The sequence below is a fragment of the Monocercomonoides exilis genome, assembly GCF_001643675.1.
Source record: "Monocercomonoides exilis strain PA203 chromosome Unknown scaffold33-1116896, whole genome shotgun sequence".
In the NCBI taxonomy this organism is placed as follows: Eukaryota; Preaxostyla; order Oxymonadida; family Polymastigidae; genus Monocercomonoides; species Monocercomonoides exilis.
The window spans coordinates 182,618-210,005 of record NW_027150578.1 but is presented as its reverse complement, the minus strand read 5'-3'; the positions used below and the strand labels follow the sequence as shown (position 1 = coordinate 210,005).

Sequence of the window (27,388 nt, the reverse complement as noted above, 5' to 3'; positions counted from 1 at the left end):
ATCAAAAATATAGCACATGAAGAATAAGCATTTATATTTGGATTTCATCGATAATATCAATAAAAAAAATCATTTCCGTATTCTTCTTTTTTGTTTTATTCATCTATATATTTATTTGTACGTTTGTTTGTTAATTTGTTTGTTTGTTAAATAGAAATTATTTTAATTGAAATTATTTTTTGGAAATTTCCGAAGACATCACGATCCTTCATATAAAATGCAATTTCAGTCAAAACTGGATATAATCACGTCGAAAATCATCACATTCGTTTATAGTCACAATTTTCTATGCACCGACATTTTTGTCCAATTTTTCATTCATTTTCCATCGCATATAATCACAGGGCTAAATATATAAAATCACATTTTTTATTATTGTGGGTGATTTTTTCTATGAAAAATCTATTTTTTGATCAAAAATTTCAATTTTTCACTTTTTCAAAAATGTACTCAAATAAGTCAAAATGATGTGTATTTGTGATCAAAATTGTTCAAGCAAGTGAAAAAAGTGTATTTGTGCAGAATTTCCAAAAATATAAAATTTGACCCAAAATTAATTATTTCAAAAATTAATTTTTATTTTTTTCTGTGGAAAGCGTCATCGTGTATGATCACAATCGGATATTGTCACAAAAAGTTGTGCAAAAACCGATGTGATTATATCCGGTTTGGACTGTATTATTGAAATACGACAGTGTATTGTGCATAAATGTTCTTATTGTTTTTATTGCGGAAGTTTGTTGTTTTTGTGATATTAATTATTCACATCACAACAAATGTTTGAGTGTTTATTGATGACAAATATGCAAACAGAATATTAATTTCATTTTTGAAACTCATAAATCGTTTTTTATTACGTTTGAAAAATAGACTCATATTTTCCCCATTTTTGTTGAACTTATTCTTCGAACTATGCCATTGCATATATGAAGACAAATAAAAAAAGCCAATAAACAATTCTTTGCCTGATTTAGAAAAATCCCTTAATGTTTCCAAACACAATTATAATAATGAAGAAAACAAAAAACATTAATATTTTACTTTTTCAATTTGAAATAAAATATTATTTTTTCCAGATGAATTTCAATTAATTCTTATGTTGATTTATTTTTGCGGAAGCACCTGTTAATTGATATTTTCCAATAGTTTTTTGCAAAAAATAACACATATTCAACTATAATAAATTAAATTTTCATTGAGTTTTTCACAACTTTTTGTGACTATATTTGTTTGTGTTAAAATGTGACTTCATTCAACAAAGAAATAAATTTCCTTGCTTCTTTTTTTGTGATCAATTATTGGTCGAATTATTATTTTTTAGAAATTGTTCATGAACACACGTTTTTCAATTACAAAAATAAAAAATTTTCGTTTCAAATGTTATTTTGACTTATTTTATTTTATTTTTATAAATAAAATGGGTTTCATCCTAAAAAAATCAAAAAATTAATAATTCATTAAAAATAAAATATTTGGAGAAATAACTGAAATAAGTTGCATTCGACATTGTGTTATAAACTGCTGAAAATCAACGAAAAAAGGGAAAAAAATGCACTTGTTCAGAAAAATGAAACTTTGCTCGAAAATAACAACATGAATCGTATTGACATTCAGTTTTGATTGTTTTGAGTTTTTTTTGGAAGACATAATTGAAAAAAAAAGTCGATTTCAGGTTTGTTCGTTCGTTTTGTTATTTGTTATGTTTTTTTGAAAATGTGCGCTAAAACTTTCATTTTTTCCGAAAAATAAAAAGACTCCAAAAAGTCGTGCACAAACAAATAGTATTTGCAAATAACTTTTATTTTCTTTGAATTAATTATTTACCCATTAACCAGCAAGTCTAGTTCCTGCTGTGAAAAAATAAAAATTAAATGAATAAAAGCGAAACCATATTGCAAAATACATAAATAAACCAAAGTTTTTAACCAATAAAATAATAAGAACTTCAATAACAAATCCAAAATCAACAAAATATGAACAACAAAATTGATAACTCTCTAAAATGACAAAAACATTTGTTTCAATTACTAATCAACAAAATCACAGCAACAAACAACAACAAACTCTTTAACAGAATTGCAGTTGCAATTCTAATCACAAAACAGAAACACTTAAAAAAACAAATAAAAAGATAATAACAATAATAATAACAATAAAAGAACAAAATGGAGAAGCACATGTATTGTTGATCTCCCATTCATTTGTTCATGTGCTGCTCAGACAAGCCACGAAAACGATCCCTTCCGCAGAATCTTTTCCCAAAGCACATGAATTTCGTGATTGACAGCAGGCTCCTTATAATCATTTTCATTTGCTCTATTCGCTGCCTTTTCCTCTTCTTCCTTCTTCTTTGCTTCCTCCTCTGCTCTTTTCTTTTCTGCTTCCTCTGCCTCTGCCTCTGCTTCTTTTTGATCCTCCTCATCATAATGCTTGTTGATCTCATCGATTGCAGCACTCAACTCTTCAGGACTCAGTCCCCTTTGCGTCACCTCTATCAGTCTCTGATCTTTCTCTTTTTCTCGCATCTCCTTCGCTTTCGCTTTCTCCTTCGCTTTTCTTTCTTGTTCTTTCTGTTTTTTTCTATTTTTTTCTGCCTTTCTCCTTTTCCACTCCTCTGCCCGTATTTCTTGCATTTCTTTGCCTCTCTTACACACAGCTAATTTCTGCCACACAAACAACTCTTTCTTTAAGCCCAACCTTCGCTCAATCCACTGCACATCCCCTTTCACCAGATACAGCCCCAAGCAGAACGCCAAATACTCAATAAACAGCCACGCCAGCATCGGAACCAGCGACAGCATCATGTTTCTTTCCATCTTGTGCGCTCGCTCAATCAGCTCGTCTGTCACAACCACCGCTGACATGAACCGCTCTGCTCCTTCCCACGCCTCTCCGCTCGAAGTCGGCGGGTCAAACTTCCCAATCCCGTCCAGGCACAGTGTCGGAATAAGCACAATGGCAATCCCAATCGCTGATCCAAACACAATCCCACAGTAACGCACACTCTTGCTGCATATCGTTTCGAAAATGGAAGCACCAGGTGGCTCCAAGTTGAATACAAAAATATGCAGAGTGATGATTGCCAAGAACAGCGGAATGAAAGTAATTGTCCACGAGCTCGTGAAGTTGTCTGTTTGACCGCCACGTGCAGCAAGCATTCCAATCACACACATTCGCATTCACACAAAAAGAACAAAACAAAAAAATGATGAATGAATAAATTAATAAATGAAATGAAATGAATAAAACATAATTTTTGTGCGAAACAGATACAATTATTTAAAAAATAAAATAAATAAAAACGTAATGCCTCTCTTCTCATTCGATTCGCATTCACTCATTCACTCATTCACTCATTCACCTTCCTTCAATACTTTGCATACAGCACAGTTTCACACAAAAGAACACCCACTCCAAAACGATTCCAACAAGAGAAATAATAAGCATGGACAAAGTGAAACAACAGTTATCTGGAAATCTTAGCCAGTAAAATTGAAAAACTCCCTCAAATAATACCCAAAAATAGAAAAACAAAAAATTGAACAAAAGAAGGTATAAAATTGTATCTGAGTTTGTTATCGGTCGCCCATCTTCTGTGAATTTTTGTGTGACTGTCTCTGTGTCTGCCACTTTTCTGAAAAGCACATCATTAGAAGTCTTATTTTCCATGACACTCCTTTGAGGATACGGTTTCGTCACTGGGCCATCAACCAAGCGATTGCGGATATCAAATATGTGCCTGTCACCGTTCACAAAATTGTCAAGATTACTGCACAATAAGAAAAGTATCATAAAAAAGACTCCTGTCACTGTTGCATTTGCGGCAAACGAAATACAAATATTCTTTCGCTTCGCCATACACATTATTAAGAAATACAAAAACAATATCAGCATCGCAATTGAAACACTGAAAAGGCCTTTTGACCGAGAAAGGCTGAATGAAAAGACCGATCTGGTGACTTTGTTCGTCAAAAGATTCGACACATGCCCATCATCTGCCAGCTTGTCGAAAACTGGCCCACGGATAAAATTCGTTGCGTAGAAGATGGCAAAGAAAAAGAAGAAAAGAAATAGCGCAAGAGACACCCACGTCAATGTGAATAGAATTAGACGTATCCGTGGATGTTCTATCGTGTTTTTCAGATCAAATATATCCTTCCAGAAACCCTGCCTCTTCCCAAACAGCACTTCTGGAAAAGTCCCGTACAACCGAATGGTGTCCTTCCAACCTTTCGGGCTCAGACCAAATCGGGTCTTGTCCGCAACATCCTGAATGCAATTTAAAGCAAAATACAAATCAACAAATAAACAAAAACGCAAAGAAGCCCATCAAAAAGAGAGTCACTCGCTGCGCCTGCTCCGGCACAGCGCAAAACACACACATCTGCATTGTTTGGATCGTACGTGTCCAGATCCTGGAACTCGTTCTGGCTCATGTAGATGTTGTCTCTCAGCCGCGGCAGCTCCTCAACCACAATCTCGTGCCAAAACCTGCATCCAGCCAAACCCCGTCAAAATTGCCCATGAAAAATATAAAATGCATGTCATACTCGTCTGTGTCCAGCATCTCTCGGAAAAACTTCGACGTCCCCATCAGCCTCATTTTCGTTCTTGTGTCGCATTCCTTCAAAATCCTGCCAATTTTTCAAAACCTCAAAACCCAACTAAAAATCCCACACCGCTTCCATATGTCCATCGGCACTCCTGCACCACCCGCGTTCAAGCACAAACCGTCCGATAACCGCAAAACAGCAAAAAACATAAAATGCACACTTTTCACATCCACCAGTCCACAATCCTCGTCTGACGAGCTGCTGGACGTCGGGTCTTCAATGTCTGTAACCATGGGAGCCAACTCTCGGAACGCTCTCTCATTTCCTGTGTGGCCAAGCACTTCTGAAGATTTCATCGATCTGGTGAATAAATTGTTTTGCCAACTGATTCGCTGTTGCTCAACCAACCACATTCACTCATTTTGTTCATAAGCATTTCTGCACAATCTGGTGATATTTTTGGAGTGTTTTTGTGCTTTTTCGAAGACAGCCGAAAAATATATTAAAGGTGCTTTCTCCAAAAAAATAATGACAAAAAGCCAACAGACTCGATGGCAGCGCAGCAGTCACAGGTGAGGATGGGCAGAGGAAGGGGAAAGGGCGGGGTGCAGGCGAGTGGCGCAGACACGCACGCTAAAAAATTTTCTGCTTCAGTTTTGGAGCTCAGGCAAGAAGAACGGGGGCAGAAGACAGGATGCAGCGTTAACGAAATGGCTTGCAGTTTTGGTGCATAATGCATTTGGGTTTCGTTTTCTTGTCCAGCGCCCATCCACCTGCAAGGCGAAAAAGGCTTGTTCGAAAGAAACGGGAGCAGTATTCGGAGAAAAGAAAAAGGTTTGAGTGCTCGTTGCTGCCTGTGCACTGCACGGCATGTTTGCAATTGTTTCATACCATTTTGCTTTTTCACCCCTCGTTTTGCAATGCAATTCTGACTTTTTGGCAGGCAAAGGCGACGAAGAGGAAGCGGATGAAGAGGAAGGCGATGAAGAAGAATTCGGGAGCGAAACAGACGAGGACGAGAACTCGGAGGACGAGTTGGCTGAAGAAGAAAAGGGGCTGGAGGAGGGAGCAGGTCAAGTGGATTCTGAGCAGGAGGGCATGGCTGATGAAAGCGCTGAGTTGGAGAGCAACCAGGAAGAGCCAATGGACCAGCTGGACGAGGACGATGAAGACGAAAATGTCGAGGAGGATGAATATGCTGGAGAACGGTCAGAAGGCAGCAGCGAGGATGACGCCGAAATGAGCGGGAGTGACATGGAGGATTGGATGGCTGAGAGCGAGGAAGAGGAGGGTGTGGAGAGCGGAAAAGAGAGCGAAGAAGCTGAATACGCTGTGAGCAGCATGCAAGAGAAAAGAGAGGAAGCAAGTGACTGGGAGCCTGACGTCTCATCTCCTTCTGAAGACAGGGTTCATCTTCAGCCAGTGACAACTTCAGAAGAGGTGAGGAGGGAGGGTTCTGTTGTGGATGAGAAAGGAAGGAGAGAGGCTGAGAAAAGCGATGCTAAGGCGTGTGGTGAGGGTGCTGCAGCGACTTTGGGCAGCACACAAAAGCAAAAGGGAAGGAGTGCAGCTGCATCATTTTTGATGTCTGTCCAACAACAGCAGAAGGTTCATCAACCACAACATCAGAAGGAGGAGGAAAGGGGAAAGCAACTGGAAGAGCACCATCAGCTGAAGTGGCTGAGAGTAGCGGGCTGGATGTGAAGCAGGAGGTGAGGAGGCTGAAGGCGAAGTTGGAGGAAAAAGAGGAAACGATCCTTCGTCTTCTGAAAGAGAAGAAGGAGAAGGCAGAGGAGATGGGGAAGGAGCGAGAGCTGGGGAAGAGCAGAGAAGATTCAGCAGAGAGGAGCAGGATTTGGGAGCTGGAGGAGGTGGTAAAGTGGGAGGAGGAGGAAGGGGAGAAGACGCGGGCGGAGATGGAGGAGCTGAGAGAGGAGATAACCTGGCTGAAGAGCGTGATGAGAGGGATGGAGGAAGAGAAGGAGGAGCTGGGAGCGAGGCTGCGAGAAGTGAAGAGGTCAGTGGAGGATCTGAAGAGGGAGAAGGCAGCAGCGACAAAAAGGGCAGAGACAAAGGAGGCTGAGTTTGGAGAGAGAGTGGGAGGAGGAGGAGAAGTGGAGGATGGAGGCACGCCTGAAGGGGAAGATTGGAGAGGTTGAGAAGGAAAGAGTTCGGGATCGGTGGTGGAATGAGACAGCAGAAGAGGAGTGGAACAGCGAAAAGGAGGGATTGGAGGCAGAAATACGATCGCCGAAGCAGCAGGTGCAGACACTCCAACAACAACAGCATTCCACCGAACACTCTTCCCCATCGCTCAAATACACAGCTGGAGAAGAAGTCGCAAACAGAACGAGCTGGCCATCTGTTTATCTGAAGAGCGATCATCGGGCTTATGAGGCATCCCGCACTTACAGCGAGGATCCTCCATCTGCTCTTTCTCCTCCACTTCAGGTTCAGCCATCAACACATTCACCCTCTTCTTCTTCTGCCTCTTCTTCTTCTTCTTCCACATCATTTGGTTGAATCTCTTTCCATTCTGTATCTGTATCAGAGAAAAAGACAGATATGACGAAGAAACGAAGAAATTGATAGACGAAGAAAAGAAACACATGTGTGTGAAATTCAAAGATTGTCAATGAAAGAAAAGAAAAAAGGTTCAAAAGCGAACGAAGAGAAAGAGAAAGAAGATTATGAACACGAGAGCGGGTGAAGAGGGAAGCCAGACAGAGAGGATTGAAGAAGTTCTTGATGATATTGGGTGATTTCATTAATTTCATGCAGATGCAGTTCTTTTAGCATTTTCTTCACAAAGGTTAGAATTATCTATAAATGGCAAAAAATGATTCAATTCCACACTGCAAGCATTTCAATATTGCTCAAAGCCAATAATGCTATTTCCACTTCTTTTTGAGCATCTTTTCTTTTTTCCTTGCTCAATGCAGCTTTCACAAGAAAAGGCACACAGGATGCAAAATCTTTCGCACCAAAATTAATTGTATTCACAAAGATCAATCAACAGTTTCATATCCTTTCTCTCTTTTTTCTTTCCCTCTTCGATAATCATCCTCTCAAATCCATTCTTCAAAGACGAATCTGTAAAACAATGGAAGACTCTTATTTTTTCCCGCATTCTCATGTCCAATATGCTTCAGACACATCAGGGCTTTTTCGAATGGATTGTTGTTCAATTCAATCGATATGTCAAATACTTTGAATTCTTCTTTCGAGAAAAATCACTTCAATTCTTCTTTGTACATGTTCTTCAGCCTTCCATTCATTTCTTCTTTCAGCAGACTTTGCTCTTCTTCAGCAAAATGCATTTCAGGAAACGTTTCTTATTATCAAAATAAAAAACCAGAAATTAATTGCAATCTCCGGTGGAAGAATGGCAAATGAAAAATATGCTGATAAAGTCCAGAGAAATTGGATCCCATGAAAAGGGATAGTTGCCTTATATTGAAGTGTATGTCACATTTTCATGAACTCCAAAACGATGGAAACATCGTTCTTTTATTCTTTCTTCTTGAAAACAGAGAATTCGAGAAAACATGAAAATTCATTTCCTGATCTGTCAATGAAGTTCATCATTATCTTCAAAACAATTAATGCTCCTTTTCGACTTCGTTTGCATCTTTTCAATCTTCCTGTTTTTTCATAACTTTTTTTGTCCATATTCATCATTATTTTTGTTTGTTTCTTCCTCTTTTCTGTTTGCCAGCTGTGCTTCTAACACTCTTTGTTTTCCTTCTCATATCAACAATCATTGCACACATTGAATGTTTTCGTGAGACTCACCGGTTGAATGTTCCGCGTTATTATTGTTCCCCTGGCAATTTCGATGAGCCACTGTGATCTATTCAGTGAAGCAAGACGAACCAGAGGAAGACTGGATAACATCTGTGAACGCTTTGTGAAGTGGACCTTTGAAGGGATCAACAGAACATCTGAAAAAACCGAATGGAGAACGATGGCAAAGGGTTTGACCAGCACCTGAAGACTTTATGGCCCAAGCAGATGCATCCAGGAGGGAAAAAACGAAAAATACAAAATGCTTTCTTCTTGTGAATATGGCTTGTATTTGATTTTTTGTTTGTGGAGTAATTTTTTGCGTTTTTTCTTCTCTATAAATAAATAAATAAAAATTCATAATTAATTTGTCTTTCAAAGGCATATCTCTTGTTTGTAATTGAGGTTTTCTTCGTCAACTCATGCACACACACATATCGTCAATTCTCTTCTCTTTCTCATTTTGTCATCTTCATCAAGCTCGTTGATGTTGATGTTTGATGGGAAATAAAGAAAGAATCTGAATGGATATCGGATATCTTGCACGAGCGGAGAAGAGGATTGTGAAAAATGATACCAGAACATCAAAAACACCCAAATCTGCAGGTCAGCCGTGAGAAAGAGGCGAAATACTCAATTCATTTGGAGATAGCTTTTGATGAAGAAAAGGAAACAACACAAAAATCTGAATGTTTCTTTTTTTTCATTGCTTTGCCACATCTCAATGAAATGAAAACAATAAATTCATGAAGTTTAATATGAAGCCATTCACGATTATAAATTTTCAAAAAATATAAAAGACATTTTTTCTTTAAATTTCAAAATGGGAAACATTTCGTTTCCTCAAACATTCACATGATAATCAGAAACATTCAAAGATAATGCATCGCAAGAATATCTTTTGTTCAGAAAATTAAATCTTTCAAAAAAGCTCGTTATGCAATCTTCACATCCCTCTTCCTCCATCCTTTCAAACATCTCTTTTTTTGTTGCCTTTCTTTTCACCTCATCAACATCGTTATCTTTCTTTTCATTCAATCTTTTCAAAATATCTGATAAGAACCCGAAACTTCTCCACAATTTTACATCCTCCAATGTTGATTGCTGGAGATCCTCGCAAAAGATATCGAAAACACCTTCTTTCAGAAAATAACCAACACTTTCAGTTGCATTATTTGCAATTTCATAAAAAAATGAAAAGCATCTTTCACACAACATTTGCTCTTTCTCTCTTGATGCTCTGTACAGCTTGGCCACGAAACTTATCAGTTCGGCATATTCCTCTTTCCACGATGTGATACACAAAAACAACTCTTCCGCCGTTTTTATCCACTTCCCCACAATTTCCTTCACTTCTTTCTTTCCTTTAATCACTTCTTTTGTCTTCAGATCCGCGCAACTTGACAGTTCTTCCAGTTCTCTTGTTGCCTCCGCGACAAAATGCAGCTCATTCGTAATAACATCTGCCAATGATCGATTGCTGCCCAGTCGTGCTATCAAAAACTCCCATGCAGAATGATAGGCAAGTCGCGTCAGATTCTGATGATCTTGATGATATTTGATAATCTCTTTGATTTCATTCAAATACAATTTTTCAAGCACTCTCTCAAAAAAATGAGAGGGAATAATTAACGTTCAAAAGGAAACAGAAATGCCCAAACTTCACGGCCCACAATTTTACTCAAAGAAAGCAAAGCCATTTCCACTTCCTTTTGAGCTTCCTCGCATTCCTCTTTGTTCAACGCTTCTTTCAGAAGACAGGGCACGCAAATCGACAGCAATTCCGAAGAAAATCGGCTGTTAAGCGAAAGATAACATTCGCAAAGGCCAACAAGAAGATTTTCATTCCCTCTTTTTCTTTTCTTTTCTTCTTTAACAATCATCTTTTCAAATCTTCTGTTCAAAAAAGAATTTTTAAATTCGTTGAACAATGGATTCTTCAACATTTTCCAATACCCCACACGCTGCACCAACAAACATGCATTCTCAATGGATAATCTCTTTCTTTCAACCATTTTGTCCATCCTGTCAAACAATTCTTTCGTGAAAATAGAATACACATCGCTATAAGCCATCTCACTCATAAGTCCATTCATTTCAAAGATTTTCAATTTTTGTTCCCCTTCAGTGCCATTTTCCAGCTCAGAAAATAACTCTTATAAAAATATGAATATTTCTCGCATTTCACAGATTTCAAATTCTAAAGGGAACGTGAGCAAACTGCCATACTTATCAATAAGGGACAATTCTTCGATTCCATCCCCGGCCTCGTCATCGGAGCCTGATTTCATTCTTGTTGTTTGAAAGGAAAGTTCATTTTGCAAAGCAAAGTGCTTCAAAAATCTTTTTTAGAAATAAGCTCAAACAATGTGTTGGCTTGGGGAAATGAAGTGGAAACAGTTTCAGCAACGCATGCCTTTCGGGAAGAACTGGACAAATTCTGGCCCATTCAAGATTATTAAGTCTATTTATTAAGGGTATTTGGTTTAATACGAAGATATCTCTTTGAAGAGATAAAAATGATGAACTTATTTTTCATTAGCATTATTTGAATTTAATGAAGAAGGGAAAGCTGTTCCAAAAATTATTCAAAATGATAGTTTTTGCAATCGAATAAATTACAAGTGATTTTTTCTTTCATCAAATTCCAACAGATATTTTACTAAATTAACTTCAACTCTAACAATTCCACTCATCACTTTGTTAAACCATTTGCTCGAAAAAAAATTTTTTTAATAAAAGTACGAATAAATGTTGATTTAACCTAAAATATAACAGTAAATATTTAAAAACACACACGCCCACACACACAAAATATGAAATAAGAATACATAAAACATTGTAAGCGAATATAATCTTAATGAAATATATAAATAATCGATCATAATATATAAGAACAAAATTAAATAAAAAATTATTGTAATGAAAATGAAAATCTAAATATGATTGAAATAAAATAATCAAACAGACAAATACAACAAAAAAGATAACTAAGAAATAACTCAAAATAAATAATTCATTCACATGACTAGTTGAATATCTAGTCGCTTTTACAAGAACGAAATAACTTATCATCACTGTGAGTTGTAATATAGTGGAAATTATAAAAAAGTCAGGGCAATTCAACACAATATAAACAAGAAAATCTAAATGCTAAATCCAAATTTCTCTAATAGCCCAACATTTCTAAGTTGCACAAAAAATAACTCTCTATCGGCATGAACTTCATAATTTAATCTTCTAAGAAACAGTCTCTCCGATTCATTTAAGGATAATAAAGGTATTGAATAAATATTTGACCACCAGCTGTTACGGAAAGGAGTGTCTCGCTCTAGCTTTTGAACGATTAAAACAGCGCATAGAAATAATGTTCCAAGACTTTCTTCAGCAATCATTGTACTTTTCCCACTTTTGAGGCGAAATGATTCTTCTGCACAAAGCCTTTCAATTAAAATAGAAATATGTACCATTTCAGAAACAGAAAGTCCTGCATAAGTTCTCGTAAAAAGAAAAAACTGTAATATTTGCTCCAACCGATCATTCGAAGAATTCTCACTTTTTCTCAAAGAAGTCAATTGTTCATGCTGCAAATCCAATATTGGAAAAACAAAAGCGCTCATCCTGGATATTATCTGTTTCATTTCTGCGGAATGAATAGATCCTGTACACGAAATCAAAATGTTGTCAATTTGTTGAAACGAAGAATTTTGATGAAGATCTTGCTCTGCAATCTCGAAGCATTCAGATTTCACAGTCTCTTCGCGATAAGCTTCTGTTGTCATTCTTTTGCAAGAATGTTGCTCAAAAACAATAAAAAATTCTTTTGTAAGTGAAACTAAAGGTTAAGATCAAAGAAATGCATAATAGACATATTTCTAAACTTTTTATTATGATGAAAATTGAATTGTTTCAATAATTTCAATCAATGAAATTTCTTTTAACAATCAATTGTCTCAAAATCTTCATGACGATTTCCATTGATTTTTCATAATTCTCCTTCATGTTTTTTTTCTTATTAACTTTCAACAAGAATTACACACTCAAACATACTTTAAAAAAAAGAAAAAAAAAATTGTAACTTAACTTTTCTCAATCGCAAACTTTTTTCGTTATCAAAAAAGAAATTGTGATTGTATGAATGCATTCGTATTTTTTCTGTTTCTTCTTGTGTTATTTCTATCAGAACAAATATTATCGAAAAATTTTTTTGAATAAAAAAATTTAAGAAAAAAGCTTATTTCAAAAAATTTATAATCACATATTGCTTTTCAATAAAAACAAAACAAATAATTCAACAACAATAAAAAAGAAAAGAAATTTTCATCAAACAAAAATCGTTGTTATTCAGCAGAAGACATAATTCAAAATAAAATTAAATTAAATTAAATAAAACATAATTAAAAAAAGAATATGAAAAATATTTTATAATTTATATCGAGAGCTGACGTTACTAACACGAGACGCATTTGACAAATGTTCTGTCCACGTGTCGTTATCAGTTGCCACACTAATTCTTTCAGCATCAGACAAATTATCAAGTCCATACATTTCCTCATTCCCATCCATATCATCGTATACCCTTCCTTCTCTATCTCTATCTCTTTCCCCCTCTCCTTCTCCATCTCCTTCTCCATCTCCTTCTCTATCCTCCTCATCCCCACAGCTGTCCACCGCCAACGAGTAGCGCGACAGAATCGCTGAATGCTTCTGCTCCGAAAGCACCCGCTTAATACCCGCACTCCTCTCCAAGCTGTCCAGCGCTGCAATCGTCCGCAGTGTTGTGTCTATGTCCTTTTTGCCCCCAACAAAATGCTGCCCTTTCCGCCTCCTCCGCTCCGCCTGCAGCCGATCCACGTGCGAAGGCACTTTTGAAGAAAACGCATATTTCTGTGTGCGTGTTGATAAGGAAGACACAGCTCTTCTCCTCGGCATTATTTCTTGCTTTGATGCATGCTTAGAATTTGCAGTATTCACACCTCTTACCCCTCTCACTCCACTCACTCCATTTACTCCATTCGCAAAGGGAAAAGAGGAAGGCGCCTCAGAAACATCAGACGACAGAGAACTCAACGATATCCGCGATTTCGTGTCATCTGCATCGCGTGCTCCTAACGATGAAAGCGGTCTCTCTTTGCTCAGCTTGCCAAGAAGAGAGCTGCGGAACAGGTTCCTCCGCTTCTGCGCAGTGTCTGGCCGCGTCATCAGTCCGCTCATTGAGCCTGAGAGGTTGCTGGGCGTGTTGATTCCCGAGCGGCTGGGCAGCAGGAAAGAAGAAGAAGACGACGACGCAAACAGCGACGACGAGCCTGTCTGTGAGAGGAACGCGCGCATGTTGCTGGGTGTGATGGCTCCGCTGCCAGGTGCCATGAGAGGCGGCCTCCCTTTCCGGCTGAGCTCTCCCAGCATCACCATCGCATTGGGAGTGGCTGGCTGCGACGGCATCAGCATCATCGGCGCTGCTCGCCAATCTCCACTCGCCAAGGCCAATTCTGAGCGCAGAGGAGAGAGAAGGCGTCCATGCTGGGGCAGCAGGGGCACACGGAGCGAGGCGGTGACTGGGGCAGAGGAAAGAGATGAAGAAGGAGAAGGAGAAGAAGAAGGAGAAGGCGAGGAGAGCGAGAGGAGAGAGGAGGACTTGCACATGGATGTGGAGTAGCCAGAGCCAGCAGCAGAAACTGAGGCAGAAACAGAGGAAGAGGAGCTTGGCGACATCGAAAATGACTCCTTTCCCAGAGGCGAGGAAGGGTGCAAAGAAGACGCCGAGCCCATGTTCTTCAGCGAATGATGGGCAAAATGGCCGATCGGAGGCGAAATCGCCTTGGGAGGCTCTTCGAACGGAGGCAGAGCAGGCAAAGAAGATTGAGTGGTGGCAGAAGAATTCTCTCTGCTTTCACTTTCTTTCCCTTCGTCAATGGCTGCCTCTCCAAACGAAGCTCCACTTTCAGTCTGGGTGAGAAAGAACGATTTGTCCTCGTCTCCTGCTCGACTGCCTTTTGCACCACGTGATATAACTGAATTACCACCGCCGCCACCACCAGAAGAAGAAGAAGCGGAAGAAGAGGAAGTAGCATCAAGCAAGCCAGGCGCTGCTGATGAAGATATAAGCGGAGAAGACGTCTTCGAAGCAATCGGCAGAAGATACGAAGCATCGCCTATAGACGACATCCTCCGCCCATTCACCCCACTTCTTCCGCCATTAACCACATCCCCCTCACCCTTCTCGCTCATCTCTATGTACATTCGGATCTTCCGCTCGGTCTCATCTCCTCTCTTCCACTCACCCAGCCGCTTCTTCTTCTTGTTCTTGCTCAGCGCCGTCTTCTCCCCGCCCAGCAGTGCTGCAGGATCCCCTTCCACAACCAGCCCATTGCCAAAATCGCACCCGGCTGTCCCTCCTCTCTCCAGCCGCCGCCAAAAGAGAGTGTCGCCGATGTCATTCAGAATCGCATTCACACGCTCAGACAGCGCTCGCTCGTAGGGTTCAGTCACTGGGACGAAGAGCCACTCAGAGGAATGGGATGATGATGAGGAGGAAGAGGAAGAGGAAGAGGAAGAAGAAGAAGAAGAGGAGGTAGGAGAAGAAGTTGAAGTTAATGAGGATGAGGATGAGGATGATGAAGAAGGATTAGAGGAGCTGGTCGAAATTGATTGACTGGAGTTTGTTTGAGGCAACGCAGTAGTTGTTGAGCTCTGCAAAGAAGAAGAAGCAGCAGATGAAGGCGTCGCTGCATTTGCTCCTTTTCTCTGTGAATCTTTCGAGTTCAAACTGGTGCGAGACATCTCAGAAGTCGAAGAATCTGGTCTCTTCTGACTTCTTTTGGCAGACTTCCATCGCGTTGCAGCAACACCACCGCCTCCTTCTCTGTTTGTTCTCTTTGACCTCCCTCCTTCTTCTTCTCCTTCTCTTTCCTCTTCGTTCTCCTCTTCGTCTGCTTCTTCTTCCACCTCAAACGCATACTCAAACTCGTCCCATTCGTCCCCCACATCCTTCAACTCTTCACTAATTCCTCCTCTTTCAAAGCCTCCTCGTGTCGCTGCTGTCTTCCTCGTCGCTCTGCTCAGAATGCTCTGCCGCTCATCAACTTTTTCTCCCAACAGACTTTCTCTCTCCCTCAGCCCGTCTCTCTCTCTTCTCTCTCTCTCCCCTCTTTCTCCTTCTGCCCCTTCCCCGCTCTTTGCAGCAGCTGCCAATGCACTCATTCTATTCACTGACTGAATCCCCCGCACAACTGACTGGAACTGTGTGTTTCCTGAGTGCGGCCTCCACATCCCCGTTCCACTTCCTCCTGCCCCTCCTCCTCCTCCTCCTCGATTAGCTCCAGTCATCATCGTCATCCCACTCCTCATGTCCCAGCTCCTCTTCCCTCCTCCTCCTCCTCCTCCTCCACCTCCTCCGAACCCACTAGCTCCACTGAATCCACTTGCTGCATCTTCTCCGTCTCTGTCATCGCCAAACCCAATCAGCCCGTCTCCATCCCCTCCTCTCTCCCTCTGCCTCGCCTGGATCATCGCCAGCAGCGCCTTTCTTTTCCTCCTCGACTCCTTCATCTCCTTCGTCATCTTCATCCAGCCCGCCGTGTCCTCCTCCGTCGGAAGCGACACCCGCCCTTCCACCGACGTGATCCTTCCCAATGGCACCGCTTTCCTCTTCCTCGGGTGTGCTGATGAGTCCACAAACCCTCTCAGCGACCACAGGCTGAAGATGCCGTCGGTCGATGACGTCAGCACCGCCTCGTTGTTTTTGATGTACTGCAGAGTCGTGATCGGACCTCTGTGCGCTTTCCACCGCCCCACAAGCATCGTGTCACGCAGGCGAGAGTCAATGGACGTGTTCGGAAGAGGCGTGAAGTACAGTGAAATACCGCTCTCTTGCCCAGGCTTGCCGTCGAGCTTCTTACGCTTCTCGCGCATCACATCGTCCATCCGCTTCATGTTTAGCGCCTGCAGCAGCTGAGATATGTTGTACACAGTCACAAAACCCGCATCGTCCCCGACGATGATCAAGTGCCCTTGCATCCTCACTCTGTCCCGCTGTCTCTCTTGCTCCGACCTCCCAGTTTTGGGTGTGGTTGGAATCAGCCCCATCACTCTATTAGCCAGAAACGGGTTTGCCAGCGCTGGATTCAGCAGCCTGGATGTGTTGTCAGCCCTTCCTCTCCTTCGGTACGTGGACATGGCACCCGACGATGTCGATGTGGCAGTCAGCGGCGGGCGGGACATCGGAGACAAAGAAGCATTGGGAGAGCGGAGAGCAGCAGAAGAGAGAGGAGATGGCCGTGACTGCTGCAGACGCTGCGAGGAAACAGAGCCGTTGGGACTCGCCCCAAAGCGCTGGCTCCGCCCGCTCGCGCTGCTTTCGATGTTCATCAGCTCAACAGACTTCTCATCAGCATCTCGCTCTCTCTTCACTGGGCTGGTGGAGTTGCTTTGCGAATGGGGGCTTTTCATTTGCGTCTGCGTAGACATCTGCATTGACATCTGCTTGTTCTGCTCAGGCGTCGCTGGAGGCTCTTCTTCGCTTCCACTTCCTCCTCCGCATCCCCTTCTTCCCCCTCTTCCTCCCTTTATGCTGGCTGTATCATTCCCGCCATCCTCTTCACTATCCCACATTGTGCCTTCATCATCATCATCATCGTCATCATCGTCCTCTTCCTCTTTCTTCCTCCTCTCGTCTTCCTCTTCCTCTTCATCCAGCTGCTTCAGCGCCTCTTCCAGTGAAGGCATTTTCCCTTCTTTCTCTTCTCCTTCCCTCAACGTCCTCAGATCGCTTTTCGCTTCTTCTTCGCCTTCATCGCCAAATCGGAAGCATTCCACATAGCAGATCTTCGAAATGGCTACTCTTGTCTCGCAAAGATGGTTCTGCTTCTGTTTTTGCAGCATCTTTCCAGTTGTGGGTGAGGAAGAGGCAGATGCTGAAGAAGAAGAAGAGGAGGAGGAGGAAGAAAAAGAAGTGGGCTGTGAGTGATCATGTGAAGAAGAACCAGAAGAAGAAGCAGAATGCTGTTTGAATGAAATGTTGTAAGACGCTACAGAACCTGTTGTGGTTGAGGTTGTGCCAGCAGCTGTTGTTTGCCCAGGAAACGGAGATTGAGCGGGAAAAGGAGAAGGAAAAGGCGAAGGGGCAGGAGAAGGAGAAGGTGCCAGGCCCTGGTGTGTGCTGAGTGGAGAGTGGTTTGAGAACGACTGGTGGCGAGAAATGGCAGCAGAAGCAGAAGGAGTGAAAGAAGAAGAAGAAGAAGAGGAGGAGGAGGAAGAGGAAGAAGCAACTGCAGCAGCAGCAACAGGAGCATTTGGATAGGACATTGAGGACTTGCGCTGCAGCGGGTGAGGAAAACCAGATGAGGTGATGGCAGTGGCTGAAGGGGTGGAAGAGGCAGAGGTGTGGTTGATAGGCGGAGAATGAGTGGGAGAAGGGAACGGAGAAAGAGAGGAAGAAGGTGATTGTTTGGGCTGTGGCCCTGCCACCCAGACAGGAAGGCTGATGTTGACGAAGTGTGCGAGGAGGGTGCGGGAGGAGCACGGTTTTGTTGACCAGAGCTGAATGGAGCCGTCTGTGGAGCCTGAGACGAGCACAGGGAACGGGCCGGCGAAGCAGACAGCCGCCACCTCATCGATTGAGGTGAGCTGTGTGGTGATCTGCGCAGACTCCACGTCGAAGATGCGGATGGTGCAGTCGGAGGAACCGAGGGCGAAGAGCGAGATTTCGGGGGATGGGGAAACAGCAGAGCACAGGATGTCGCCAGAGAGAGGGGAGAGGAAGCGGACGGAGGAGGCGGTGTCGCTGGCGAGGATGGCGCGGCGCTCCCAGGAGGTGGAGAGGCACATGGCGATGGAGTCGATGAAGTGGATGGAGGTGATAGGGACAGTAGCTTTTTGGGAGGAGTTGTAGGGAAGGGTTAGGTCTGAGGAGGAGGAAGAGGAAGAGGAGGCTGATTGAGCAGAATTCAAACCAGAAGAAGAAGAAGAAGAGGAAGAAGAAGAGGCAGTAGCAGAAGCAATAATTGACTTTCTCACTGGAGCATTGCGTGACAATCTTTGCATTCGAATGCCTTTATCTTCGTCGCCATCGCCGTCTAAATCGTTGATCAATGAAAGATGCGTCTGCAGCCCCGACGGAGCACCACTCGGTGTCTGTGGCGGAATCATTGCACTTTCTCTCTCTTTTGAGGGACTGTCTTTATTGTTATTACTGTTATTAGCATTGCTGTTATTTTCATTGATAGCTTCACCCCCGCCATTTAGTTGCTGTCCAGAAGTGTTTGCAGTTGCGGTTGCATTGCTTGAATCCCTTTGCCCTCCGCTTTCTTTCTCACCTCCTTCTCTTCCTCCTTCTCTTCCTTTTTCTCCCCCTCCACTCCCACTCCCACTTTCATTGCCTCCTCCTCCTCCTTCTCTTCCTCCTTCTCTTCCTCCTCCTCCTCCCAATGCCACCCCCGTCGTCTGTGGCCGATGCTTCTCCAGCGTCTTCATCAGCGCCCCGTTGTTGAACTTCAGCACAACCACATCTCCTTCTATCGTGCCCACATACATCTTTCTCTGTCGCCCATCGATTGCCAGCGCTGTTACGACGCTGCTGCTTTCGTATTCTCCGTTCTGTTCGCCTGTCCAGCCATCAAAGAGGCGGATGTGTGTGTCAACAGCCAGGGCGAAGGTGGCGGCGAGCTCGTTGTAGACAGCGGCTCGGATGGGCTGATGGAGAAGAAGAAGAAGAAGAAGAAGAAGAAGAAGAAGAAGAAGGAAGGGGGGGGGGAGGGGGGGAGGTATGTAATGAAGAAGTATTAATTTATATAAAATAAAAATAAAAATTGAAAAAGAGGAAGAAATTATGAAAAGAATGGAAAAATCAGAAAATTTCAAAGATAAAAAAAAAGATGCAAAATAAATAGAAGAAGAAAACTCTTTTGGTACAAAAATTGAAACAATAGTCTTATCTTCAAATTTCTTAAAAAATACATTATTTTGTTTTTCCATCTTACACTTCAACAAACAAACAAGCCAATTTTATTCCTCTCTCTTTCTCTTTCTTTCTTTCTCTTTCTCTCTCTCTCTCCAACATTCCACACCTTCGACGACGTTGTCTTCTTCTTCCTGTCATTCAGCGCCCCATGAGCTGCCAAGCTCTTCTCCAGCAGCGTCTTCTTGTCCATCCCAAACAGACTGTTCAACGCATTCATCTTCTTCTGCTCTCTCTCTGCTGCTGTCGTCGCTATTGGCCTCCCCAAATACGTCACCACACCCGACGGCGTAGCAGAAGAAGAAGAACCCGAAGAAGAAGAAGATGATGATGACGAACCTCCAAGCAACCCCCTCTTATACGCTGCCACTGCCGAATTGTTTCTCGTCGCGTGCTCAATCGGATTCTCATCTGCTGCTTTCTTTTCCCTCAGCTTTGTGAACGCTGACCGCATCTGCAGTGATGAATGAGCACTTCTCCCTCTCCCCCGCATCGCCACATTCGCCCTCTGGCTCCGCCTCGCTGCTGCCCTGTCGCTCCCAGACACAATCACTGCAGGGTCTTCGTCTTCTTCCTCTCCTCCACGCACAAGCAGCCCGCTCTTCGCCAGCTCCTCTTCCACAGCCTCGGCCAGCCTCCTTTCTTCGTCATCATCATCGTCATCTCCTGCATCACTTGTCTTCGCATCGGCGTAGTAGTCAAAGAAAACCAGCTTCCTCGCCCCAACAACCAGCCTGTTTCCCAGTGTGTTGCACAGCACAGCCGCTGAATACTCAACCTGCACTGCGCGTGTCATATGCGCTGCCTTCACCGCTGCCTGCTGTGTTGTGTGCTCCACACTCACAATCTGCAGCGTCGCCCCTGTTCTCAAATCCCACAGTCGCATCACCCCGTCGCGGGAGAAGGAGAGGAGGCGGGAGGAGTCAGGAATGGCACACAAAGAGGAGACGACGCTGCGGTGGCCGTTGAGTGTCATGCTCAGCTGGTTGCGTGTGAGGAGGGGATTCCACACGTGGATCTTTGTGTCCGCAGCTTGAGAAGGGGATGGAGAAGGGGAAAGAGAGTGAAAATGAATTATTGTGGCAGTGAAACAAACAAAATAGGATGAAAAGGAAAAAATAAGAGAAATGATAACAAAAAAAGTATTGAAACAATATTTTTTTCCTAAAAAATTTAAGTTTTTCTTCAGAATATCAATCAACCAATCAATAAACAAACAAAATTATAAAAACTTCATATTCTCTTTTCTCTTTCCCACATTCCACATTCCAAACCTCCCGACACCAGCAGCTTCGCGTCCGGGTGCCAGATGAGCGCGGTGACCGCTCTCGTGTGCTTAGCCAGCTCGTTCTTCACCACCCTCCTCTCCACATCCCACAGCAGCACCCTGCTGTCTGAAGAGGCCGACGCCAGCATCTGGGTCATTCCAGGCAGTATAACCATCGCTGATATCAGGTCTGTATGCCCTTTCGCTTCCCCTTCTTTGCCCATCCTGCTCCGCTGCAGTGTCATCTGCGAGAGAAGAGACAGCTGGTCGTCTTCAAGTGTGATGTCGTTGCCAAAGGCAGAAGGAGTTGGTGTTGGTGTTGGAGACTGGAATGATGATGATGATGAAATCTTGATGCTTCTTCCTCTTTTTCTTTTTCTTCTTCTTCTTCCTTCATCTTCTTCATCTTCGTCGTCGTCGTCATCTTCTTCCTCCTCATCATCATCATCCCTTTCAAACCTTTCTGTATCTGTAATTTCTTCCCCTTCTCTTTCTTCTCTCTCATCCTTTTCATCTTCACCCCCCTTTCCTCTTCCTCTCCCTCTCCCTCCTTTCTTTCCCATCAATATCTCCTTGTTCTTCTCCACCATCATCTTTCTCCATTCTTTTTTCCCTCTGTTTCTTGCCTGTGGCGGTGGGGTTTCTAAAACCTCTCTAAATTTCGCTGTCACTTCAGCCAGCGCCTCATCTGAAGAACAAGGAAGAGGAGGGTATTTGACAAGAGTCTTGTTCGTTGAAGAAGAAGACGAGGAAGAGGAGGAGGAGGAAGAAGAAGAATAAGGAGAAGAAGAAGAAGCAGATCCTCCGTTCTGACTGTACGCTGACAACTGATTAGGTCTCGAAAGAGCAAAAGAAGAAGAAGAAGAAGAAGAAGAAGACTGCTGAAACTGCTGAGGATTCAACAGAAAGCTCGCCAGCTGTCCGTTGGCTGATGGGGTGGAAGGTGAGTTTGGAGTGATGGGAGTCTGAGGCTGGCTGGGGAATGAGCGAAATGGGATGTTTTTGTTGTTAGAGCTGAAGGAAGGGGCAAAAGAAGAGCCGAAAGAAGAGCCGAAGGAAGGAGAAGAAGGCAGGGCGGTGAAGAGAGAGGAAGGAGAGCCGACAAGATTGGAGGAGGAGGAGGAGGAAGAAGAAGTAGAAGTAGTAGTAGTAGAAGAAGAAGAAGATGGAATGTTTATTTCGAGCATGTTGTGTGTTGAGAGAGAAGAAGGGGTGAGTGGGGCAGATGAAGAAGCAGAAGGAGAAAGAGAAGAGAAACGAGAAGAAGAAGAAGAAGAAGAAGAAGAAGAAGAAGAAGATGATGATGATGATGATGAGGAAGAGGAAGAGGCAAGCATTTGAGGAGGAAAAACGGAAGGTGCTTGTGTTTGGTGTGAATGAGATGAAATGGAAGGAGGAGAGACAGAAGATGAATGAAGTGAAGGTGATTGAGAAGAAGAAGAGGAAGAGGAGGAGGAAGAGGAAGAAGAAGAAGAGGGAAAAGGAAAAGGAAAAGGAGAAGAGGGAGAAGCAGAAGGGGAAGTATACGCCATAGCTGAATTTGAGCGGGGTCTGGGAGAAGTGGAGCGGCGCTGTGAGTGATAGTGAGGAGAGGCAGGGGTGCGCTGGAGAGGAGAGAGGGGGACACCTTCGATTTGAGAGGTGATGGCGAGTGGGGTGAGGACTTTGTGCTTGCCTTCACAGAGGATGCCGATGAGGTTCATCTGAGGGAGGAAGGAGGGTGTGGGGATGGGAGGAGAATGAGGAGGAGGAAAGAATTGCATTTTTTAGAAATGATAATGATAACAATAACAATAATGATAAAAAAGAAATTGAAAAAGAAATGATCGATTTGAAAAGAACAAATGAAGTGAAAAAAAAAATGTGAAACATTTTTCTTTTTTGAAAATAAAATTGCTCAAAAATCATTGACTGATTTCTTCACATTGAAAGTTTCAAAAAAAAAAAATTCCTTTTAACTTCTTCTCTTCTTTCTTTCTTTCTTTCAATAATTGTTTTTCTATGTAACATTTTTATTTTCCCCTCAATTTGAAACACACTTCCCATTTGTCTGTCCTGTTGATCGACCAAATGTTTATGCGCCCATTGATTCCCCCGCTAAACAGCTGGTTTCGCGATTCGTCCCACAGCAGGCAAGACTGAGGAACAGCATCTTCCTGAAATTAATTAAAAAGAGGGTTTGAAAAAGAATATAAAAGAAAATAATTAGTTTCATTGGAAAAGTTTATGACAAATTGTGCAAAAAAAAAAATGTAATTAAAAATTCATTTGCTTTAAAAACTTCAAGAAAAAACTTCTCAATTTTTTATGAAAAATTACTTGCTCTTTTGACTTTAATTTCATACCAATTTTGTCACAGTAGTTTGATAATGAAGGCATATACCCGTTTCTTCATCCCAAATTGCAAGTGTTTGATCCAAAGAACATGTCACAAATAGATGCTTGGAAGGGATATGTATGGCGCATAACACAACTCCAATATGTCCATTGAGAGATTGAGTTTGATGTCCATTCTGATTTAAAAATCGAAAAAATAATATTCGCAACAAAATTCAAATTCAGAAATTCAGTAATTAATAATATTAGTATAGCATACAGCTGGATCGATGAGAATTACATTGTTAGTGTGGTCTTCAGAACAAAGGATTCTTTTCAGAACAGGAGAATACCACATCCAACCGATTGAGTCTGTTAACTGAACATCAGCAACATAATTAAACTTAAATTAAAGAATTTATAAAGTAAAAAATATAGGTAATTTCCAAGAATGTTATGCAAACATTTTTCTTTCTTCTCTTGTCAGTCTGAACGACAAGTGCAGATTCAATAATAAAAGATGTAAATTCTTCCCATTCCATTCCACCATCGCCATTAACATCAATTTCTTCAAAAAGATTCACAAGATTTCTAACAAATGCTACATCAAAGAAACTGGCAGGGAGATGCTCTTCCATCAAAGCAACAAACTAAAACATAAAATAATGAAGTCATAATTGCAAATAAAAATTATCGAATTGAAAAAATTTATTCAGAAAAAATAAAATTTGAAAGCTTAACTCAAAATTATAATTATATGAGATATACATCATCAACATGAATTTCTTTTTCTTCAAATTGTTCTTTCAGACGAATCATTGACTCATTACTAAGTTCCATCATCAAATTCATAGCAAATATTTGCTGCTCCCTTCCGCATTGCTTGACAGATTCTTCTTTTTCTTCCATCAAGCTAAAATCAAAAAAAGTTTAATGTTACTTGTTGCGCATATAAGTAAGGGTCAATCAAATTTTTGATCGTTCCATAAATAAATAGTTTCTTAATTTGACATTTTATTTTTGATTAATTGACAGCTATCGGCTTTTAAATACAGGTTTGGAGCATTCTCATTTATATTTCACCACATTATTTAATACATTGCTGCTTTTTCAATGACTATTTTCGTTGTTATTTGCAAATCACTGTTGTTATTTTTCGAATTTTTATCACGTATAAACGTTGTTCATGCAAATTTTTGGATCACTTTATAAATATAAAATTTAAAAGAGAATATAAAATGTCTAAAGATTCTCTGGATGATTTTTTGTTTGACGACTTCAAAGAAACTTCACTTGACACTTTTGATCTGAATAATGAAAATTACAATTATCTTGGATCTCGACAGAGGAGAAAAAAGGAGGATAGTGATTTTATAACTTATGATTTTGGAGAGCCATTCGAAGACACATTTAATGATCCAAACTATACCGAACCGGTATATCCACATGAAGACGAATCACATCTGAAATCACAATCGTTTAATAATCCAAATGCTCATTTTAATGGGAATCACGGTGTAATTCATTCTCCGTCTCTGAAAGATGACAGCTCAAAAGATGATTGGCTTTCTGATGACGATCCATTTAAAGATATTGATGAAGCGGAAGGGAAAACGAAAGATGATGAATCCTCTGATTGGTCTCTTTCTGATACTTCTGGCTCGTCAATTATAGAACTCGATGTCGGATCAGAGAGTGATCCATTTGCAGATATGTCAAGCGACGATGACAAATTGCACAACACTCAACAGAATGTTTCTTCTTCAGCGCTCCAGTCAAATAGAGATAACACTGTTGTTCGTGCTCTGCGTTCTGCGCAGCCGAAACCTCGCCCGAAAAAGCCGAAGCACAGAAAAGAGAAAGCATCAAAAGAAGAGATTCTGAAAGCGCGAAAGGAAAGAATGGCAAAGAAGCGAGCAGAGCTTGTGAAAAAGGGGCTGATGCTGAGCGACGAGGAGATCAAAAGGAGGCAGGCAGAGCTGCAGGCGAAAGAGGAAAGGAAAACCAAAGCCAGACGTGCAGCAGCATCAGGTCAACAAGGAGCGAATGTGGCGAAAGGGAGATTGTATTTGAGCGAAACGAGAATGGTGTTTGTGAGGAACTTCAACAATGCGCTGCGGATTGCGCTCAATCTGGCACTGAAGCAGACTCAGGAGTCGATTGATAGAATAGCAAATGAATTCAAAGAGAAGAACGAAGAAAAAGAAAAGCAAATGAAAGAAGAGGCAAATGAAGTTGGAAGCACTTCAACTCAACCATCGCAATCAACAACAACAACAACAACTTCTTCTTCTTCTTCTTCTTCTTCTTCTTCATCCACTTCAACAACCACTCCCATCCGCAACACCACAGCCCCCTCCGCTGCATCAGCGCCACAGCGCCCGCCTGTCATCATCAACAACCCGCTGTCTGTGCAGCAGAGCCTTCTTCCTCTTTCTATTGACTTCGACCCAACTTTTTCTCACATCTCTGCGCTTGCCAAGCAGCTTGAGAACGCGCTTTTTGAGCAGTTCGGCTCGGAGGATGCGAAGGGATACAGAGACCAGTATAAGTCGCTGCGGTTCAATTTGACTGACGAGAAGAACGGGACGTTTAGAATAGCAGTGTTGACTGGGAAGATCAAGCCAGCAGAAGTCGCCAGCATGGATTCCTTTGCGATGGCAGACGAGGCGCTGCTGAAGAAGAGAGAAGAAATGGAAGAAGAGGCGAAGAAGAAAGTGATTGTGAGGAGTGATGAGGAAGGCATGATGATTAAGAAGACAGGCAGAGGAGAAGAGGTGATTGAGACAGCAGCAGAGAAAGGGCTGATGACGGATCAAGCAGCAGGAAGGGAGAAAAACGAGGGAGAAGCAGACGGCAATGAAGGAGAGAAGAACAAGGAAGAGGATGAGAATGAGGAATCTGAGAACGGCAATGAAAATGAAAATGAAAATGAAAATGAGAACGAAAATGGAAAGGAAGTGATGGACGAAGCACTGAAAGAGAAGAAAAGTGCAGATAATGTTAGAAAGTCAGAGAAAAGAAACACTCAATCAGGAGAATTGTCAACTTCTTCTTCTTCTTCTTCTTCTTCTGTTTCTTCTTCAACAGATCAATCTTCAAAAGAAGTGCCTGCTACATCTTCCAACCAACACAGTCAAGTGCTTCCAACACGTCCACAACACCCACGAAAATCCTCATCATCTTCTTCTTTTGCATCTTCACGTTCTTCCTCTCCTTCACATCCAGCCACAAGCACAGACTCACCTCCAGCCACGCCTGTGCTCATTTCTTCTTCTCTCTCGTCTGATGGCTTGGCCGATCAAAATCTTTCATCATCGCCATATTCTAAGTCTTCATCCTCATCTTCTTCAACTTTACAGTCATCTCCTTCCAAATTATTTTCATCCTCGTCTGCTTCTGGTCCAACTTCTTCTCCTCCTTCTCGTTCTTCCAAAACCAACACAACCAACAAAACATCTCAATCTTCCTCTTCCTCTGCCTCCTCCTCTCAGCAGTCGTCAGCGCGTCGAGGCGAAAAAACAGGAGTGGTGCAGCAGATCAGCAAGGCATCGAACGAGCTCAACAGCCTCTTCAGCTTAATTAATCCAGCTTTGACAACAAACGACCCTTCACTGCAGTCAATTTCTCTGTCTGCGCTGACTGTCAAAGGAGAGGAGCCATCAATAACAGCAGATGCAAGTGTTTCATCATCATCGTCTTCTTCTTCTTCTTTAATTCCTTCTTCACCTTCTCTATCTTCTTCTGCTTCTTCTTCTTCTTCTAATGCTGTTTATGAAGTACCAACATCCGAACAAGATTCATCCTCAACATCGTCCAGCGACCCGTCTTCTCAAAGCACACAACACTTCTCTCTTCTCTCTTCATTGTGCACACGATCACTGCGCCTGGCGCCGCTGCTTCCGATTTCAATGAATTTCACTCCGCTTCTGCCGACACCACTGAAAAAGGAGAATTTCCCCTCTGTTTTGGAGATGTCTTTGAGTGCAGATGTTAAAAGTGCACTGAAGAGACTGAACGAATGGTCGAGCACACTGAAGGAGAAGGACATGGCACCATCAAATCTTTTAAGATCTGGTTCTTCTTCTTCATCCTCATCGTATTCCTCTTCTTCTGCTTATTCAAGCGGAGATTCATCATCGTCTATGGGATGCTCTTTGTTTGTGCTGGAATGCACGAACAAGTCTGATCTGCGACTGATGAAAGCAATAACTGCTCATTTGTCACTGCACAAAAGCATCGGCGTTGTGGATATGTCGAATAATTCATCATCATCATCATCATCATCATCATCATCTCCTTCCTCTTCTTCCTCTTACTCAAGGCAGTCAATATCACTTTCAAATTTCTCTTCCTCCACCCTTATTTTGCTGCCTCCGTTTCTGTTTTCTCAGCTCAGCGCTCAAGTTGATGCCTTTCTCGACACGTTTGGCCGCGAAATAACAGCAGTTACAGGCAATCCTTATGATCCTTCTCTTATCCTATTAGGTGTTGTGTTTTCATAAAGAAGTT

At 42.1% G+C, this 27,388-nt stretch overlaps 5 protein-coding genes across 5 annotated transcripts; 2 read left to right on the top strand and 3 right to left on the bottom strand.

Annotated features, from left to right (window-relative positions):
• Window positions 1-1,666: 1,666 nt before the first annotated feature.
• MONOS_7253fu7254 (uncharacterized protein) lies at window positions 1,667-4,915 on the bottom strand. The gene is made up of 6 exons (XM_067877568.1): window positions 4,774-4,915; window positions 4,680-4,704; window positions 4,551-4,634; window positions 4,383-4,491; window positions 3,384-4,269; window positions 1,667-3,130 (listed from the first exon to the last, which is right to left on the bottom strand). Exons 1-6 carry the CDS (start codon window positions 4,907-4,909, stop codon window positions 2,217-2,219), a joined length of 2,154 nt encoding a protein of 717 aa, XP_067724318.1. The 5' UTR covers window positions 4,910-4,915; the 3' UTR covers window positions 1,667-2,216.
• Window positions 4,916-5,104: 189 nt separating this feature from the next.
• MONOS_7252 (uncharacterized protein) lies at window positions 5,105-7,076 on the top strand (the record flags this gene model as incomplete). Its single annotated transcript, XM_067877567.1, has 4 exons — window positions 5,105-5,273; window positions 5,497-6,066; window positions 6,156-6,707; window positions 6,751-7,076. The coding sequence occupies 4 exons, from the start codon at window positions 5,105-5,107 to the stop codon at window positions 7,074-7,076; spliced, it is 1,617 nt and encodes a 538-aa protein (XP_067724317.1).
• Window positions 7,077-12,423: 5,347 nt separating this feature from the next.
• Window positions 12,424-22,323, bottom strand: MONOS_7251 (uncharacterized protein; the record flags this gene model as incomplete). Its single annotated transcript, XM_067877566.1, has 3 exons — window positions 12,424-19,028; window positions 19,403-20,325; window positions 20,568-22,323. The coding sequence occupies 3 exons, from the start codon at window positions 22,321-22,323 to the stop codon at window positions 12,762-12,764; spliced, it is 8,946 nt and encodes a 2,981-aa protein (XP_067724316.1). The 3' UTR covers window positions 12,424-12,761.
• Window positions 22,324-22,572: 249 nt separating this feature from the next.
• On the bottom strand, window positions 22,573-23,785 carry MONOS_7250 (uncharacterized protein; the record flags this gene model as incomplete). Its single annotated transcript, XM_067877565.1, has 5 exons — window positions 22,573-22,716; window positions 22,906-23,073; window positions 23,157-23,279; window positions 23,341-23,526; window positions 23,645-23,785. The coding sequence occupies 5 exons, from the start codon at window positions 23,783-23,785 to the stop codon at window positions 22,573-22,575; spliced, it is 762 nt and encodes a 253-aa protein (XP_067724315.1).
• A 76-nt stretch (window positions 23,786-23,861) lies between these two features.
• On the top strand, window positions 23,862-27,381 carry MONOS_7249 (putative Transcription factor S-II (TFIIS), central domain; the record flags this gene model as incomplete). Its single annotated transcript, XM_067877563.1, has 2 exons — window positions 23,862-23,931; window positions 24,105-27,381. Exon 2 carries the CDS (start codon window positions 24,115-24,117, stop codon window positions 27,379-27,381), a length of 3,267 nt encoding a protein of 1,088 aa, XP_067724314.1. The 5' UTR covers window positions 23,862-23,931; window positions 24,105-24,114.
• Window positions 27,382-27,388: the final 7 nt, after the last annotated feature.